Source organism: Phaseolus vulgaris, chromosome 2, assembly GCF_051622355.1.
Source record: "Phaseolus vulgaris cultivar YP4 chromosome 2, ASM5162235v1, whole genome shotgun sequence".
NCBI classification, from domain to species: Eukaryota; Viridiplantae; Streptophyta; class Magnoliopsida; order Fabales; family Fabaceae; genus Phaseolus; species Phaseolus vulgaris.
Window position 1 is genome coordinate 47,925,572 of NC_143499.1, and position 19,719 is coordinate 47,945,290.

Here is a 19,719-nt window from a genome sequence, read left to right on the forward strand (position 1 = left end):
ATACTATTGTTACTGGAGATTAAGAAATATTTCATAATATTATAAGTCAGTTTGACGAAGTTGAATTAGATTTAAAATTTACTTTTTAATATAGTATTAGAGTCATTTCAAGTTTATCGTAACGATTGTTTATTGGATTTATCATATTATCTGCTATCAAGTCATTATCGGATCATCCATAGGACATTTCATAATATATAAGTAAATGTAAACCTCACGTTATAAACCGATTTTATATGAAATTGAGTTAGGTTTAAACCTCACAAGTGGATTCTCGTATGTAAACAAAATCACAATGAATTTATTTCTATCTTAACTTTTATAAAAAAGGAAAAAAAAAATACAATGCGTTTTTTTACTATGCTTTCTTACAAAAGTAACCTTAATCTTTGGGAAAGTTCTTATCCCAGGCTTCATTTATTTTAAGCTTAAATATAATTCATGTAAAATGGGTGAGTTTTAATTTTGGTTTCTGTAAAAAAAATTCTTGTTTTAGGTTCTTTAAAATTGAAAATTACCAGTTTTAATCTCAAGTATTACAGGATACTAATTATTTATTTATATGTTAAAAAAAGTTAAATGATTATTCCAAGTAAAAATATTAGTGTTCTAATATAATTTTGACATGTATCTCCTATTTTTTTTCAAGATATGTAAAATAGTTGCTATGCTTTCATATTGAAATAAATACTAGGGATTAAAAGCAGTGATTGAAAATTTTGGAGGGTGAAAAAAAAAAAAAATTTCATAGGAACTAAAACTAAAATTCATACATTTTAAAAGGATTAAAAATGAAGAAACATTTTTCAAAGAACTAAAATCACACGTGATTCAAATTAATAAAAACTCATTTTTATCTTGTTTTTGTTACTTAAAAAAAAAGTAATAAAATATTTTAAGATCCGATAGTTTTGGTTTTTGTTTAATGTATTGAGTAGGAATACAAATTCTCTCCGCAAATCAAATTTTTAGATTTTTTTAAAAAGTGATGTTTCCATTTTGCTATTAATTATTAATATTTTAATATTTTTAATATATTATATTTATTAAATAATTAATTATTTAATTTAATTTAATATATTTTAAAAAATAACCTTAAAATTTGTGCACCTCGTCAGAAAGGAAGTATATTTAATATATTTATTTAATTATGGTTAGAAAAGCAAATCGTTACACTTTTCTATACAATTATTTAATAATTAATAATTTAAGGGGGAGAAACATGAACACGCATCCTTTACTTTTTAAAAACGGATACAGTATTGGAATGCATTATTGAGAGTCAAATAAATTAAAATTTCAGAGAAAATAATTAAATTTTCGACTGTTTAAAGATTTATTTCCAAAGGATATAAAAAATTAAACGCGACAAAAAAAATAAAAAATATATTGAGCATTTTAAAAAAGTGAAATAATTTTTTAAAAGCTATTAATTTGAATGAAGAAAATCCGTATGATGTGAAAAAGAATCCTAAATGTCCTTTTTAATTTTAAATTTCCCTATTTGTGAACATTTATTCGTACAAGAATCAGGGAAGGAAGAAAATATAGATATTTGTTAATAATAAATAATTAATTTATATTTGAAACAGTGAATTTATGTATATAAGGTTTTATATTGAACTGTTGGGTGTGAAAAATGCAATTTTTTGTATAATAAATGAAGAGAAAGGGACAGATATTAATATTATATTTGGTGTGAAAAGAAATAAAATGAGGAGATTTCATGGTTGAGTAGATGCCTCGTCAGAATGTTTGACTAAAGTCTTTAGTATAACCACAAGATATGATTTCTCACGTAATGCTGACTCATGCTTATTCATCTTAATCTTTTATCTGCAAATGCTAATAATCATATTATTATTTTTTTCTAATTCTGCAGTTCTTTTTTTAATTATAATTTTATCATGAAGACTTTCACCCTCCAAATTTGCTAAGGACATTCAAGTACTATATATACCCTCTTTCCACTCACTGCTGATACATTCATTTTCTCTGTGCCTTTTTCTGCTATTTCCCAGCTGTTCTGCTGTTTTTCTCAGTGCAGGGCAGAGAGAATGACCATCCTCATTGAGCAACCTGTTCTACTTGGTATCACTGCTTTTTCCTTTTTTTTTCTTAGTTTGGTTCCTAGTGTTGCATAACTAATCTCACATTGGATGCATTTCTTCAGAGTCACAAGTTGAAGGGAAAAATGTTCATGCTGTAGAAACCAATGAGCTTGTTCTGGATGGTGGATTTCAAGTGCCAAAAAATGAGTCAAAGGATGGATTTAAGCCCCCGGAAATCAATTCATTTGGCCAAACCTTCAGGTTTTAATTCCATTTCATGTTTTCTGATCTTGGTTTTTCTCAGTTTTCGCTTCTTTAGACTTTTAATGTTTTTAGTTAATAGCAGCAACAAAAGGTTTAAATTTTCTTTTTCATGAAACTGACTCGGGCTTTTGAAATCTCTGGCAGAGATTATGAGGCCGAAAGCGAGAGGCAAAAGGGTGTGGAGGAATTTTATAGGGTGCAACACATAAACCAGACACATGACTTTGTAAGCAAAGCAATATGTTTTATTATTTCCATCGATTCATGTTTTTGTTGGAGATTTTCAAAGAAGAAAATGCAATGCTGATGAAAATCCATTTTACTAATAATGTAGGTGAAGAGAATGAGGGAGAAATATGGGAAATTGGACAAAGCTGAAATGAGCATATGGGAATGTTGTGAGCTGCTGAATGAGGTGGTGGATGACAGTGATCCTGATTTGGATGAACCTCAAATTCAGCATTTGCTACAGTCTGCTGAGGCAATCAGAAAAGACTACCCTGATGAAGATTGGTTGCATTTGACTGCTCTCATCCATGGTACATAGACCCATGATTTGAATATTTAGATTTTACTCTTTCTTTCAACCAATAGGGACTCACATGATATTGTTGATTTTTCAGATCTTGGAAAGATTCTTATCCTTCCTGCTTTTGGTGAACTTCCTCAATGGGCTGTTGTTGGTGAGAACCCTTCTTCTCTAATTCAATCATTATTATCATTATCTACATAGTAATTAGCTTTTGTTTTGAAGTCTGAATTCAACCTTTTAATTGAATTAAATGGTTAATGGGATATTTGCAGGAGATACATTTCCTGTAGGTTGTGCCTTTGACAAGTCAAATATTCATCATAAGGTAATCAATTTTTCCCAACAATGATCTTAAAACGTGGTTTAAGTGTAACTCAGTCTTATAAAATCAATTTATAAAGAGAGGTTTGTACGCACTTATATACTATGAAATGCTCTAATTTCAAATCGATGTGAGATCTTCAACACACTACTTTATCGAGAATACACATCGTGCATGAGACTATATATTATGAATGGATTGATAGCGAGTGAAGTGCTTTTTTTTTTCTTAATCAATTATTAACTATCCCAATTTCATTCCTGATGCAGTATTTTAAGGACAACCCTGATTACAAATGCTCTGCTTATAGCACTAAAACTGGGATCTACACTGAAGGATGTGGACTAGACAATGTTGCCATGTCATGGGGACATGATGATTACATGTATATGGTGAGTCTCTGTATAAGTTTTGTCAGTCTTATGTTTCAAAATTTACACACATGTACATATTTTTAATATATTGAGAACTTCATTTAAGATCTAATAATGGTCAAACATTGATACTTTGAAGGTTGCTAAAGAAAATGGCACCACTTTGCCATCTGCAGGATTGTTCATTATCAGATATCACTCTTTCTACCGTAAGCCGTTTCCTCAGTGTATTTTTTATTTATAAACTTTGTGCAGCATATATAACATGTGTGACATAATTATGCAGCTTTACACAAGGAAGGTGCATACACTCACTTGATGAATGAAGAAGACTTTGAGAATTTGAAATGGCTCAACGTATTTAAGTATGTTTTTGTTTGAAGTTGTGTGAATTTGGTTATCTGTGCACATCTTTCACAGCTTCTCACATATATAGTCTCTGATATAATTTTACAGCAAATACGATCTTTACAGCAAGAGCAAAGTTCTAGTTGATGTAGAGAAAGTTAAGCCATACTATATATCACTCATTGAAAAGGTGAGAGTTAGATTCCAATTTTAGCTTATTTTATTTTATGTTCTTTTAATTATTATTTTTTAATGTTTGTTCTTATTTCTTTACTAATGTTACTTGCAGTATTTTCCTTCGAAGCTTAAGTGGTGATTCATTTGAGATCAAGGGAATGAGGAGAAGAATAATTTTAATTATTCTGAGCAAGCGATTTATCGAATTATTTGATTTTTTTAGTATCTTTTATACACAAGCATATTGATTGCAATTCAATATGTTGAAATGCATTTATCATTCACTTGGAATTTTCAATCTTCGAATAATAATATAATTATTCATATCTCAGTTAGATTGATACTTCAAATAACGACAATCATCTGGTATCACATAAAAAAATATTATTAAAAGAAAAATGAAATAGAAAAAAATATAGGTGGATTAAACCAAAACTCATATATTAACAGAAAAATACATAGATAATTTATACCTATTATTAAATAACTCGAAGAAAATATTAGATGAAAGACTATTACGCCAATGAAAATACACTCTATGAATAAAACCGAAATTAACAAGTTTATATGCACATACATTCTCTTCTATATCCACAATGTAAGTTATGGTTCACTTTTTTCTTAAAATTTCATCTCTAATTTCTCTTGGACCGCTGAATATTCTATTAATAGAAAATTACTAGTGAAACCTAACTGCAAATTTTAAATTAAATAATTTATTTCTAATAGTTATTAATATTTGAAATTAAAATAAAATGAATGAAGTCAACTAAATAATATCCGTGAATTCGTTTAAAGTATCTTCTATCAAATATTTATACAACATAATTTAGTATTACTTATAGCAATTCCTTGTCAATAAAATTTAAGAATATTCTGAATGACCTTAAATCTTTTTATTATAATATCACATTTTCTTATTTATTTTATTATCTTTCAACAAAACAAGTCCTTAAACCAGAGATAGGGAAATGATGGTTAGTTACTCTATTGTTTCATAGGTGGTCATGAAAAAAAAACAAATAACAAATAATGTCATTTGAAGAGTAGAAAGTCGAGGGTGTGCGAGAGTGAGAGTGTGAGAAGAAAGTGTGAAAAAAGTGAGTGTGTTTGTATTATGGTATGTTAAAGTGGATGTGTGAAGAACATTTATTGAGATACGTGAGTGATGTGATGGTTGTAAGAGTATTTTAAATTATTTTGAATAGTGTAAATTATAAGATTACAAATTTACGTTTATATATAATTTTTTTTTATTAATTTTGTGCATATTTTAATTAATTAAAATAATTTAAAGTTTCATTAATAAATAAAAGAAAAAATGTAAAATTCAAAGAAATAATTAAATATAATTTTAAATGTAAGTATAATTTTATTATTTTTCATTTTTATTAATTTAAATTAATTTTGTTAGTTAAGTTAATTTATTTAGATAATTTTAATATTATTTATGATTCTTTAAATTATGTTATATTATATATATATACACAAAATTATTATTAATAATAATTTTCATTAATAATATTATTGTATAAGAAAGTAAGGGCACCATGGTTTTTTCATCTCATTTCACTCTCATTTTTCTCCAATTATGAGAGGATCCTAAATACCCTCAACTTTCCATTCACTCTCACCCTCAACCTTCCCCTATCATAGAAGCAAACAAGAGTGACACCACTTCACCCTCACCCTCACCCTCAACCTCCATCACCCCCAAAAGCAAACACACACTAAAGAAGTAATTATTTTTGCCTTATTTGGAACTTCCTAGTTTGACTTTGGCATTTTATGATCATAGTAAGATTTTATGGTACATGGAGGAGGAGTCCAAGGTTCCAAATTCACAGAAATTTCATGAGACTATAATTTTATTTTTATCAAAATAAATAAATAATATTTTAAAATAATTAAATATCAAACATTTTAGAATGATTCAATTCTTATAAATAAAACTCTTAACTTCTTCTTAACAAGAACTTTAACCTCCTACCAACAACTAACAAAACTTCTACAAATCCCAAAAAACAACAAATGACAAATCAATATTGCAAAACATCAATTAACCAACTTAAATTCAAGGGAGTATAAATACCCTATACTTTTTTCAAATAAATACCACATCCATTTCCTTGTCATTTTCTTTTCTTCTCTTCCCCGATCCTTTCTCTTCTCACCGAAGAACAAAATGGCCATCCTCAATGACCAAACTGCACATGGTAAACATCAATATTATTTTTGCTAGCTTTTGTTTTCGTCCCTTATGTTGCACAAACTAATTTCTCATGGTCATATTGCATGCATACATTCACAACTTCAACAAGGGAATAATGTGCCAAAGAATAATAATGAGGCAAAAGATGGATTTATGGCTCCAGATATCAATTCATATGGCCACTCCTTCAGGTTTTTAATTTCATATGTTTAGTTAACTACTTGTGTTTTTAATTTCAAGTATTATTTACATATGGTTTTAAAGTTCCCTTTTTAATGAAACTGGTATATGGCAGAGATTATGACGTTGAAAGCGAAAGACAAAAAAGCGTGGAGGAATTTTATAGGTTGCAACACATAAACTAGACATATGACTTTGTAAGCAAAGCAATATGTTGAATTGTTTTCACCAATACTTATATGGATTTCCATTTTCAAACTAGGAATGACAATGCTGATTAAAATGAAAATTGTGAATAACTGATAATGATTGTTATGGATCTAGGCCAAGAGAATGAGGGAGATATATGTTACAATGGACAAAGCCGAAATGGGCATATGGGAATGTTGTGAACTGCTGAATGAGGTGGTGGATGACAGCGATCCTGATTTGGACGAAGCTCAAATTCAACATTTGTTGCAATCTGCCGAGGCCATTAGAAAGGATTATCCTGATCAAGATTGGTTGCATTTGACTGCTCTTATCCATGGTAAATACTGTATATATACATGTAAATTAAAAGCTTGATCAATTTTAAGTTTGCAACGTGATAGAGACATAGATCGGTATATGTATATGATGTTGTTGGCGTGTTTCAGATCTTGGAAAGATCCTTCTTCTTCCTCGCTTTGGTGCACTTCCTCAATGGGCTGTAGTTGGTAAAAACCCTTCTTATCCAATTTAATCCTTATTATTTGCGTGTATACTTAGATTAGCTTTGTTTCTTGATTCCAATTTGTTTTGAAATTTGAATTTGGCATTTGATTGAACAAGTTAAGGGCGTGTTTGTTGCAGGAGATACGTTCCCCTTAGGCTGCGCCTTTGACGAGTCAAATATTCATCATAAGGTAATCAATTTCGTGTGATCAATTAAGAAGCATTTTATTCTTGAATTGATTATCAACGCAAACCCTAATTGCATTATGATGAATATGCAGTATTTCAAGAACAACCCAGATTACCAATGCCCTGCATATAATACTAAGAATGAAATCTATACCGAAGGATGTGGACTGCAGAACGTAATGATGTCATGGGGACACGATGAATACATGTATTTGGTGAGCCTATACATGCATATAAACTTCACCATACGAATTTATATATACATATATATGTGTGTAAAAATATCTGATAATGCATGAATGCATACATGGTGGTGCATTGAAATGTGCAGGTTGCTAAGAAAAATGGCAGCACTTTGCCATCTGCAGGATTGTTCATAATTAGATTTCACTCTTTCTATCGTAAGTAGTTTCAACATGGACTATATATATATATATATGTGTGTGTGTGTGTGTGTGTGTGTGTGTGTGTGTGTTTTTATCTTCTATGTATCTGTTCCACCATTCTCCATTACCACGTAAAAGACAACAACTTATAATTAATTTTGCAGCTCTACACAAGGAAGGTGCATATACTCATTTGATGAATGAAGAAGACGTTAAGGATTTGAAATGGCTCGAAGTATTCAAGTACGTATCTATAATTTTGACTATTTGTTTATTTAACTACCATAACTTCTTCTCACTGCATAATGAACCTGTAAATAATATATATAATTGTGTACATTCATGCAGCAAATATGATCTTTATAGCAAGAGTAAAGTTCTAGTCGACGTGGAGAAAGTCAAGCCATACTATATGTCACTAATCGAGAAGGTGAATCTTTTATTTTATTTTATTCTGTCACTGTTATTGTTGATGTATATTTATATGTGGGGTTCTTATTTTCTTTGAATTTGGCCACTTGCATTGCAGTATTTCCCTGCCAAGCTTAGATGGTGATGGTGAACCCTGTGAGACCAGTGATTTACTAAATGATGTTGAAATGCTTCTTCGAATAATAAAAAAAATTCATCACCCCAAGCATCTTCAAAGGATTATTGAAAATTAAGGAGCAGTTGGTATTACTGTTGTCATCAATTTCAAGATATGAAGGATGAACTTTCTCAAAGAATAGAGATTCAAAAATTGTTCTATAGATGTTGAAAGCTTAGATTTGTTTAAATTGAACTCTTGTAAAAGTATAGATTGACATTATAATATTTCTTTCACAATGAAAGAATTAAGAAAAAATTGCATGTTATATTAGAAGGTAATTGATGTAATTACTAATGGTAGCAGATGTTAGGAAAGAAATTGTAATAATAAATTATAGCAATATTTAGTTAAGATATAGTATTAGTATAACTTTGATAAACAATCATTTACATATGCTACTAATTGATTTCCACTTATAAAGTTATAATAATTTTTTTTATCTATATACAAAATTTACTCCATTGTAAACTTTTTGACTTACACTTATAAACGATGATAATACTTTCATTTTCGATATATTATTTTATTTCTACGAATTAAGAACAATAATAAATATGTTAAAAGTTTTTCACTTTTTGTTTTTTTTTTTATGCAAGATTGTTTGCTAAAAGTTCAATATATAATTTAGAAGGGATATTCTTATCCTTATTTGACCCCTATGATTTGAATATTTAGATCTTACTCTTTCTTTCAACCAAGAGGGACTCACATAATATTGTTGACTTTTCAGATCTTGGAAAGATTCTTGTCCTTCTTGATTCAATCATTATTATCTCTATCTCCATAATAATTTGGAAGTCTGAATTCAACCTTTTAATTGAATTGAATGGTTAATATTTCTTGAAGGCTGTGTCTTTGGCAAGTCAATTATTCATCATAAGATAATCAATTTTTTTTCAACAATGATCTTAAAACGTGGTTTAAGTTTAAGTTTAACTCAAAATCTTATTAAACCAATTTATAAAATGAAGTTTCTATTCACTTATATATTATGAAATGCTTTAATTTCTAGTTGATGTAAGATCTTCAACACACCACTTCATCGAAAATACACATTGTGCATGAGACTATATATTATGAATAGTCAAGTGAAGTGTTTTTTTTTTTTCCTTAATCAATTATTAACTATCCCAATTTCATTCCTGATGCAATATTTTAAGGACAACCCTGATTACAAATGCTCTGCTTATAACACTAAAAATGGGATTTAAAGTGAAGAATGTGGACTAGACAACTTTGCCATGTCATGGGGACATGATTACATGTATATGGTGAGTCCCTGTATAAGTTTATCCCTCTTATGTTTCAAATTTTAACCACATGTACATATTTTTAATATATACAGTACTTCATTTAAGATCTAATAATGCTCAAACATTGGTACTTTGAAGGTTGCTAAAGTAAATGAGATCACTTTGCCATCTGCAAGATTGTTCATTATCAGATATCACTATTTCTATCGATTGCCTAGGTGATTCTTGTTGCGGCTGTAACTGTTCAAAGGCACCATTCCATGTTCTGAAAAGAAAAAACATCAAGATTACTATTAATTAACTAAATTCTTATTCAAGAATGAGTCTTAGTAATACTGATTACAATCCTCAATAATTTAAGACAACTATTGATTACTTGAACAAAATCTATCATATTCAATCATTCAAATTCCTCATGAGGAGGAAGGTTGCAACAATAATGACTTAATTGTAAAGTTCATTCATAGTAAAGGGGTTAGGCTAGTGATTATTCTTAATTGTGCTTATTTCATATATGTCGTAAATCAAATCCTCAGTTAGTAAAGGGGTTAGGCTGCCTATTAGTTTGTCATGTGCATGGGACACTCTTCAGGTATATATAACTATTCTACCTCAACATTTCACTGATCAACTATCTATAAATTATAATTTAACTATTTTTTATCTGCACCATAACATTCTTTTCATATCTAGTATAAATCTTAATCAGGTTTTGTTCTACTTAAGATTTCAAATTTTTTAAACATTGTCCACCCTCAATTCTACACTATTTGAAGTTACTTTCATGCAAATCAGTGTAAGTCAATGAAATCATAAACTACTCAAGCATACCCACGGGTGATTATTACAATGATACTGCATCAGTGAAGCCAGTATACCACCTCCACCATCAATACTATCATATATCTCAATTTGAATAACTATCTTGTTTATTTTAGAAGACCCTATCTCATCACAATTTTAACACTACAAAAATACATATTATTGCATAATTTAATTTAATTGCACATTATTGTGCAATTTAGTTTTAATGCTTCTAGTTACCTAAATGAAGAATAAACACTTGTTCAACTGGACAAGATTGGAGTTTTGAAGTTAAGAAGTTTTCTTAGGAGAAATGTAGACCATATTAGAGTTCTTAAACAATCAGAAATAAGTTAATGAAAATAAAAAAGAAGCAAACAATACATATTTACAAAATTTTGGAAGATTACCTCCAAAAATTTGTATAACCAAATGTAAGCCCAAAATGACCAAAACAGCTCCACCAGCAACACCCGGATCAACAATATTCTTCAGCTCTCCTGCCTTTGGAACTACTACAGAAATAGCATGGATGGGGAAAAGATCAAATACAACAGAACCAACAAGTGTTCCAGGTTCCAAAACTGAATATTCACCAATTATAAAAGGGTTTATTTTATTGATTAGTGCATACCCAATTTTCTAATCAAATTATTAACACTTTAAATTAGTAAAAAAATATGAAATCAGGAAAAACAATTGCTTGGTCAGTGAACTCTAGCAGACATAATTTAACAGTTTTCACACCCCTACAAAACATAGTACCCTGAAAGAAAGCAAAAACATAAAAACCATATATGGTTGCTTCTTGGCAAAGACCCTATATAGCTGTTTAATGGATAAAATTAAAAGACCAGACAACAAGTTTTGACAAATATAAGGTAACCAAGCACAAAAACATGAGCTGTTCAACCAAAATAAGCACACTCCTTAATGTCTTCAATAATTCACTTTCATCAAGCCTATCAACTTTCACTAGTGCTATCGTGTATTTGAAAAGAGCTGAGGGACTATTATGCAAAAATGGTTGGCTTTCAAATACTCTAACATAACCTCAGAATCATTCTGATGGTAAAGTTCTTTGAGATAAGCAACTTCAGCAGCTTCATCTGCTTCATGCGCGCCAAGGTATCAAGACTGAAATCTCTCTTGGGCATCCGAAAACCTATTCCCTACATAATTTTGAAAATGTAAAAAGACAAAGCTAATTGCCAAACAGAACACAATATCCAAGTACTTGTAACATGAGCATACACCTGAAAATAAAAATAGACATGAGTAATTTCATAAACAAAATCAGCCCATCCCCACATCTAAAAAAAAAAGAGAAAGATAAAAAAATTCCACAACACAAAAAGTTGTTGAAATGAAAGTTAATTCCCAAACCAACATAACTAGGGGAAAAAAATAAACCTATGTTAAGAAAAACAAAACTTATAACTTATACAAGCAAATAACAAAAAGTTAACTATAAGAATAATGCATTGTCAATGGGGAAGGGATCTATACCTGCACGATATCCAAACTTACTGACAAGAAAATAGTTTATAACAAACACACTTTGAATCTGTCCAATTTGGATTGTCGTCTTGCAACCTATAAAAATAAGTTATAAAGTAACAAAATCATTAAATAAATCTAAAAAATAAACCACATATGCCAACTAGTATTGTGTAAAAACTAGCAACATAATCAATAATGCACACAACATGCATATGAACACAGGTTCAAGTTCAAATTCTCATATTTTCCTAGTATCTTACACTTATTTTTTTGGTGTACAATGGAGATGTTTAAAACTATAAGCAGGAGATAATTACCAAGAGTACGACCACTAATATAAAATATAAGATGAAGAATAATACGGTAAAGACTAGCTGAAGCTGATAATTGAAGCCTCTACATGATATTCATATGTAAGTCACTAAGAAAAAAACTCCATACACATAAAGAACCATATAAACTTTTATTCATCTGGATTCTAGAGAACACCCATTATCGTAAACTTTTAGAAAATAAAAGTAAAAAATTAGTGAGAACCTTGAAAGGTTATTGAGAAGACCCAAAATATAAATCTGTCTTAAGCATGTATAGGGAAATTGGGTAAATATTATATTAGAAGCTTGAACTCTCTCCATTACCTGCACTTGCAAAATCCCCAATAATCATTGTTTCGATCTCAAAGTCTTCCTCAAACCCAAAAACCTATGGTTTGTTATTCTTTATATACATAATCTTTACTTTCAGACACCCTTATAATGAAAAACAACTAATGGCAAACCCTAGGGACTGTGAGAGTGACAAGCGAAAGAGGTGAAGAAATAAACGAATGGAGTACCTCTCATCTTCGAAATGAAGACTCAAACAAAGGGGTGATGAATGAGATGGAGCGGCTACAATCAACGCACAGGACATAGATCTTCCCAAATAACAGAGTTTTTTTTTCGAATAAATTTACATACAAACAATAGTTGATAGGTAATTATCATAGGTAAAACTGATTTTTCTTTTGTAGTGATAACTCTTATCTTAAATCATTCCATAAAAGAAAATATTAAATAAAAATAAATCTAATTAATATTTTGAAAAATATAAATATTCAATAATCAAAACAGTCCTAAAAAATAAACAAAGTAAGTAAGAAGATTAATGCATATTAAGGAAAAATTTAGGATTACGCGTATAGAAGATAGTGAACTTTAATTATTTTTTTTATGAATTTGAAGTTGAAAAAAAGTGTTTTCTTAGGTTTGATTTACTGTTTAAAATATAACATTCCCAGAAATTAAGGAGTTCTGATAGATAATGTTTTTTTTGTTAAGTTTCTAACAAAACATTCTATGTGGAAATTAATTTTTCTGAGTAAAAATTAAAAAAAAATCACTAAAAAATATATTCTGTTATTTTTTATTAAATAATTTAATTTAATGCGGTAGAAAACTAATGTTTTTGATAATATTTTTCACCAACCAACCAAAATTTAATCATTTAAAAGATTCGTAATTCTCGAGTGAAAAAAAAATATTTTTATATGAAATACTCTTTATTTTTCTAATAAAATTAATTTATTGCTCAGTAGAGAAAATATGTATCGTAAAAATAAGTTAATAGAGTATAAATTTAGACGAAAATAATCGAGAAATAAATATAAAAAAAAATTGCAGAAATAAAATATGAAGTCCCTTATATTTTTTTTAATTAATTTATGTATCTCAGCCGTCACTAAACTTCTAAAATAATTTCTTTTATTTTTTTCTCTCTCTAGTTAATTAATTACACACAAGATAAATCAAAGTTTAAAAAAAAAATAGATAAATTTATAATCCCTTTGGATATAATATGTATAGAATATTGATTATTTCATATTTAAAAATAAATTATATGATAATATTATTCTTCACTTATCTATGATTGTAGTATATTTCTTATCTTAAGGAGTTAATAAAATGAAAAAGTTATGCAAGGGTCAAAATATAATGTATACAGGACAAAAGAGCTAAGTCAATAGGTAATGAAACATTTAGTACTATGAGGGGTTACATAAAGAATAAAGAAAATGAAAGTCTGTTTTTCGACAATGTAAATATGATTGTGACGTTTTTTCGCACTTAACATTTTACTTTTATTTCTTTATCTAGAATTTTTTTTTTATCTAATATTTTTTTTATTTTTCTATTTAATACCGTTTTAAAAATAAATTGAAAAATTAAAAAATTTAAATATATTAAAAAAATAAATATATTGATGGTAAAAACAAAATATTTTTAATGTTTAAAAAAGTTAAAAATAATTAATGAATAAAGAAATCAATTTTCATAAAATAAAAATTAAAAGTACTTAGTTTAAAATTCATTTTTTTAAAAAAATAAGAAAATAAAAAATTCAACTTTGCAACAACATAAAAGTTGAATCTATAAACATAAATTAGTCATTTTTTTATTATTAATAATGTAATCATGTTAATTTCAACTAAAAAATACATAACATAGTTATAAAAAAACCGTCAAATATTAATTAGATTTTTTTTATATCTTTTATTTTTATCTTATTTTATTTTCTTTTGCCTTTATTTTATATTTTTTTCTATCGTTCTTTATTTATTTTTGTTTCTGTTTTTATTTTTATTGTTGTTGTTTATATTTTCTATATTTATTTATTTTTATATTTTTTTCTTCTCATTTTTACGCATTAAGTGTAGCATTTGCATTAGTTTTAAAAAAAAAATTCATTTAGGGTAGACACTTCAATATTATTTGTGTGTCCACTACTAATTAATACTAATTGACTTTGATTTTTTTTATAATTATATTATATATTTTTATTTTAAATTAACATGATTACATCATCAATAATAATAAAAATAAATACTAATTTATGTTTATAGATTCAACTTTTATGTTGTTGTATGATTTAATTTTTTATTTTCTTCATTTTAAAAAAAATAAACTAAACATTTTTAATTTACTACTTTTTTTATTTTGTAAAAAATCATTTATTTATTCATTAATTACATTTCTAACTATTTTAAACATTAAAAATATTTATTTTTTTAATGCATTCAAAATTAAAGTTATCAATTTTTTTTTTATTTTTTACTTTTGAAACCATGATAGATAGGGAAATAAAAACAAAAGGGTGTTAGATGAGGAGAAAGTATGTTTCTAATTTGAAGTACTTTGATTCAATTATTAACTAAAGAAAATCATAAATGGTATTAAAAGTATCTACAATATGAGGATAGTGGGTGACAAAAATAGTAAATGTGATTAAGAGAAGATAGATTTAAAGAAAATTAAGTCTTAACCTTGAGTTAGGGTACGTAAAATTCTCTTCTATACCAAAAAATTAGCATTTGTGTTCACAAAATGATATGAAATTGTAATGTGAGAGTAGTAAAAGTTTTGTTACAAATGATTTTAACTTTATAATTATATATTAAAAATAATGGATAAATTAAAATTTTATTTAAAGTGAATTAATTGAATAAAAGTGTCTTTGAATAATCGATGGAATACTTGTCTTAATTTTTGTGGGACAATCAGGTTTAGGGTAACTCATATTTTTCGTGAAGGGAATGCATGTGCTGATAAGTTGGCTAATTTAGGATTTATTCATAGAGAATCTTTTCATTGGTATAATAGACTCCCAGCTAATCTGTTATTAGAATTCTTTATGAATAGGTATAATCTACCTATGTATCGTTTGTGTTAACATATGAGTTTTGGTCTAGTCCCTCCATATTTTTGTATTTTCTTTCTTTTTTCTTTTTTTAATAATATTTTTTTTCATGTGATGGCAGATGATTGTTGTTACTTGAGGTGTCAACTTAGCTGAGATGTCAAGTTGCATAGTGATGCCTAACACGAAAACTTTATAAAAATAAAAAATAAAAAAATAAAAAAATAAATTGAATAAAGGGTTATTTGGAGTCATCAACAATAACAATTTATTCTAGTTAATGATAGTCCAACAAATAAGAACATAACCCATAAATGTTTGTTAGAAATCCAACTATATATAAGGACATTTCATAATAGTATATTAGTGAGTACAAACCTCAAATTATAAGTCGATTTTATAAGATTAAGTTAAATTTAAAATTAACTTCATAATTTAATGAGAACTTATCATAACAAAAGTTTGTTGAACCTATTATGCTACCTAACAACTTCAAAACAACAAGTAGGAAACAAGAACGTGACGTATGAAGAATTAATTCTTAAAAATAGTTTATAGTAATGGACTAGTTCTTATTCATAAGATAATAATCATAAATAACATTTATGAAAAATATATTGTTGTGGAAAAAGGTGTCCAATTGTACACAAGTATACAAAGAAGGAATGTGATCTTTTTGCAATGAAAGGATGTAACAACATCTTTAGCTCTTAAATTTATTAGTAATTGAAAATATCTAATGGTGTTAAATTTTTTTATCTTTTGATTGTATAGAGTTAAATTCTAACGGTCTCTTTATATATATAAATATATTCTTGTTACTAATAAAAATAGGAATTAATTTATTTAATAGTATAGGAATTTTTCTTCCCTCTTTTTACATACACATAATAAGTTTAAGTTATAATAGTAATTGAAATTTCTCATTATTTAGATATATGTTCAAGAAAAATATTTACATCATAATGTTATATTTTTTAAATAATTAATTATGTAAATATAATAAAATTTTGTATAATTTTGTTAGTATTAGTTTATATGATAGTTTTTTTATTTAATATATTATGTTATATATATATATATATATATTGTATTTATAATTACTGTTACACGTAAATGAAAGTTATAATATTTATTAAAATATAAATTAAATAATAAAAATGTTAAGATCTTACTTATAAATTGTTTTTTTATATATTTTTTACGAATAACTATATAATTAATAAAATATTAATCTTTATAATTTAGTTAAAATTATTTTAATAATTTATGTTATGTCAAGCATTATTTACTTTATTATTTTTTATCTTCAACACTAAATAATTAACTATAAATAATATTTTTATTATAATATCAGATTTTCTTATTTATTTTATCAACTTTCAACAAAACTAAGTCCTTAAACCAAATATAGGATATGGTGGTTTAGATAAATAAATATAAAATATTTTAAAATAAATAAATATAAAACATTTTAGAATGATTCAATTCTTATAAATAAAATTCTTAACCTTTTCTTAACAAGAACCTTAACCTCCTACCAACAACAAACAAAACAACTAACAAAACTTCTACAAACCCCAAAAAAACAACAAAGGACAAATCAACATCGCAAAACATCAATTAACAAACTTAAATTCATGGGAATATAAATACGTTATATTTTTTTTTCAAATAAATACCACATCCATTTCCTTGACATTATCTTTTCTTCTCTCTTTTCTTCTCTTCCCCGATCCTTTCTCTTCTCACCGAAGAACAAAATGACCATCCTCAATGACCAACCTGCACTTGGTAAGCATCAATATTATTTTTGCTAGCTTTTGTTTTCGTCTCTTACGTTGCACAAACTAATTTCTCATGGTCATATTGCATGCACACGTTCACAACTTCAATAAGGGAATAACGTGTTAAAGAATAATAATGAGGCAAAAGATGGATTTATGGCTCCAGATATCAATTCATATGGCCACTCCTTCAGGTTTTTAATTTCATATGTTCAGTTAACTACTTGTGTTTTTAATTTCAAGTATTCTTTACATATGGTTTTAAAGTTCCCTTTTTAATGAAACTGGTATATGGCAGAGATTATGACGTTGAAAGCGAAAGACAAAAAGGCGTGGAGGAATTTTATAGGTTGCAACACATAAACCAGACATATGACTTTGTAAGCAAAGCAATATGTTGAATTGTTTTCACAAATACTTATATGGATTTCCATTTTCAAACTAGGAATGACAATGTTGATTAAAATGGAAATTGCAAATAACTGATAATGATTGTTATGGATTTAGGCCAAGAGAATGAGGGAGATATATGTCACAATGGACAAAGCTGAAATGGGCATATGGGAATGTTGTGAACTACTGAATGAGGTGGTGGATGACAGCGATCCTGATTTGGACGAAGCTCAAATTCAACATTTGTTGCAATCTGCCGAGGCCATCAGAAAGGATTATCCTGATCAAGATTGGTTGCATTTGACCGCTCTTATCCATGGTAAATACTGTATATATATACATGCAAATCAAAAGCTTGATCAATTTTAAATTTGCAACGTGCTAGAAACAGAGATCGTTGTATGTATATGATGTTGTTGGCGTGTTTCAGATCTTGGAAAGATCCTTCTTCTTCCTCGCTTTGGTGCACTTCCTCAATGGGCTGTTGTTGGTAAGAACCCTTCTCATCTAATTTAATCCTTATTATCTGCGTGTATACTTAGATTAGCTTTGTTTCTTGATCTGTTTCTTGATTCCAATTTGTGTTGAAATTTGAATTCGGCATTTGATCGAACAAGTTAAGGGCATGTTTGTTGCAGGAGATACATTTCCCTTAGGCTGCGCCTTTGACGAGTCAAATATTCATCACAAGGTAATCAATTTCGTGTGATCAATTAAGAAGCATTTTAATCTTGAATTGATTATCAACACAAACGCTGATCGCATCCTGATGAATATGCAGTATTTCAAGAACAACCCAGATTACCAATGCCCTGCATATAAAACTAAGAATGGAATCTACACCGAAGGATGTGGACTGCAGAACGTAATGATGTCATGGGGACACGATGAATACATGTATTTGGTGAGCCTATAGATGCATATAAACTTCAACATACGAATTTATATATATATATATATATATATATGTGTGTGTGTGTGTGTAAAAATATCTGATAATGCATGAATCCATACATGGTGGTGCATTGGAATGTGCAGGTTGCTAAGAAAAATGGCAGCACTTTGCCATCTGCAGGATTGTTCATAATCAGATTTCACTCTTTCTATCGTAAGCAGTTTTGACACTGACTATATATATTTTTTTTATCTTCTATATATATGTTCCACCATTCTCCATTACCACGTAAATGACAACAACTTATAATTAATTTTGCAGCTCTACACAAGGAAGGTGCATATACTCATTTGATGAATGAAGAAGACGTTGAGAATTTGAAATGGCTTGAAGTATTCAAGTACGTATCTATAATTTTGACTATTTTTTTATTTCATTGCCATAACTTCTTCTCACTACATAATGAACTTGTAAATAATATATACAACCGTGTACATTCATGCAGCAAATATGATCTATATAGCAAGAGCAAAGTTCTAGTCGACGTGGAGAAAGTCAAGCCATACTATATGTCACTGATCGAGAAGGTGAATCTTTTATTTTATTTTATTTTGTCACTGTTATTGTTGATGTATATTTATATGTGGGATTCTTATTTTCTTTGAATTTGGCCACTTGCATTGCAGTATTTCCCTGCCAAGCTTAGATGGTGATGGTGAACCCTGTGAGACCAGCGATTTACTAAATGATGTTGAAATTCTTCTTCGAATAATAAAAAAAAATTCATCACCCCAAGCATCTTCAAAGGATTATCGAAAATTAAGGAGGAGTTGGTATTACTGTTGTCATAAATTTCAAGATATGAAGGATGAACTTTCCCAAAGAATAGAGATTAAAAAGTTGTTCTATAGATATTGAAAGCTTAGATTTGTTTAAATTGAAATCTTGTAAAAATATAGATTGACATTATAATATTTCTTTCACAATGAAAGAATTAAGAAAAAAATTGCATGTTATATTAGAAGGTAACTGATGTAATTACTAATGGTAGCGGAAGTTATGAAAGAAATTTTAATAATAAATTAT

The 19,719-nt window shown here is 27.9% G+C and overlaps 3 protein-coding genes and 2 long non-coding RNA genes across 7 annotated transcripts; 4 read left to right on the forward strand and 1 right to left on the reverse strand.

Annotated features, from left to right (window-relative positions):
* Positions 1 to 1,821: 1,821 nt before the first annotated feature.
* Positions 1,822 to 4,403, forward strand: LOC137812809 (inositol oxygenase 2). Its single transcript, XM_068615026.2, has 11 exons — positions 1,822 to 2,091; positions 2,174 to 2,312; positions 2,460 to 2,541; positions 2,650 to 2,854; positions 2,939 to 2,998; positions 3,120 to 3,172; positions 3,439 to 3,561; positions 3,683 to 3,752; positions 3,830 to 3,908; positions 4,000 to 4,081; positions 4,181 to 4,403. The coding sequence occupies exons 1-11, from the start codon at positions 2,058 to 2,060 to the stop codon at positions 4,205 to 4,207; spliced, it is 954 nt and encodes a 317-aa protein (XP_068471127.1). The 5' UTR covers positions 1,822 to 2,057; the 3' UTR covers positions 4,208 to 4,403.
* Positions 4,404 to 6,211: 1,808 nt separating this feature from the next.
* LOC150029207 (uncharacterized) lies at positions 6,212 to 6,651 on the forward strand. The gene is made up of 3 exons (XR_016519053.1): positions 6,212 to 6,284; positions 6,390 to 6,471; positions 6,576 to 6,651. It is a non-coding gene; the product is annotated as an uncharacterized LOC150029207 (long non-coding RNA).
* A 79-nt stretch (positions 6,652 to 6,730) lies between these two features.
* On the forward strand, positions 6,731 to 7,754 carry LOC137809822 (inositol oxygenase 4). Its single transcript, XM_068610892.2, has 5 exons — positions 6,731 to 6,989; positions 7,099 to 7,158; positions 7,295 to 7,347; positions 7,438 to 7,560; positions 7,677 to 7,754. The coding sequence occupies exons 1-5, from the start codon at positions 6,794 to 6,796 to the stop codon at positions 7,752 to 7,754; spliced, it is 510 nt and encodes a 169-aa protein (XP_068466993.2). The 5' UTR covers positions 6,731 to 6,793.
* A 1,798-nt stretch (positions 7,755 to 9,552) lies between these two features.
* LOC150029208 (uncharacterized) lies at positions 9,553 to 12,869 on the reverse strand. 3 transcript variants are annotated; one of them, XR_016518895.1, is made up of 5 exons: positions 12,719 to 12,869; positions 11,890 to 11,976; positions 11,434 to 11,552; positions 10,791 to 10,892; positions 9,553 to 9,841 (listed from the first exon to the last, which is right to left on the reverse strand). It is a non-coding gene; the product is annotated as an uncharacterized LOC150029208 (long non-coding RNA). The 3 variants fall into 3 exon arrangements; XR_016518894.1 differs by having other exon boundaries at positions 10,791 to 10,895; XR_016518896.1 differs by having other exon boundaries at positions 10,791 to 10,895; positions 12,522 to 12,784.
* Positions 12,870 to 17,321: 4,452 nt separating this feature from the next.
* On the forward strand, positions 17,322 to 19,515 carry LOC137809823 (inositol oxygenase 4). Its single transcript, XM_068610894.2, has 11 exons — positions 17,322 to 17,352; positions 17,458 to 17,539; positions 17,644 to 17,725; positions 17,853 to 18,057; positions 18,169 to 18,228; positions 18,377 to 18,429; positions 18,520 to 18,642; positions 18,777 to 18,846; positions 18,955 to 19,033; positions 19,139 to 19,220; positions 19,320 to 19,515. The coding sequence occupies exons 1-11, from the start codon at positions 17,322 to 17,324 to the stop codon at positions 19,344 to 19,346; spliced, it is 894 nt and encodes a 297-aa protein (XP_068466995.2). The 3' UTR covers positions 19,347 to 19,515.
* Positions 19,516 to 19,719: the final 204 nt, after the last annotated feature.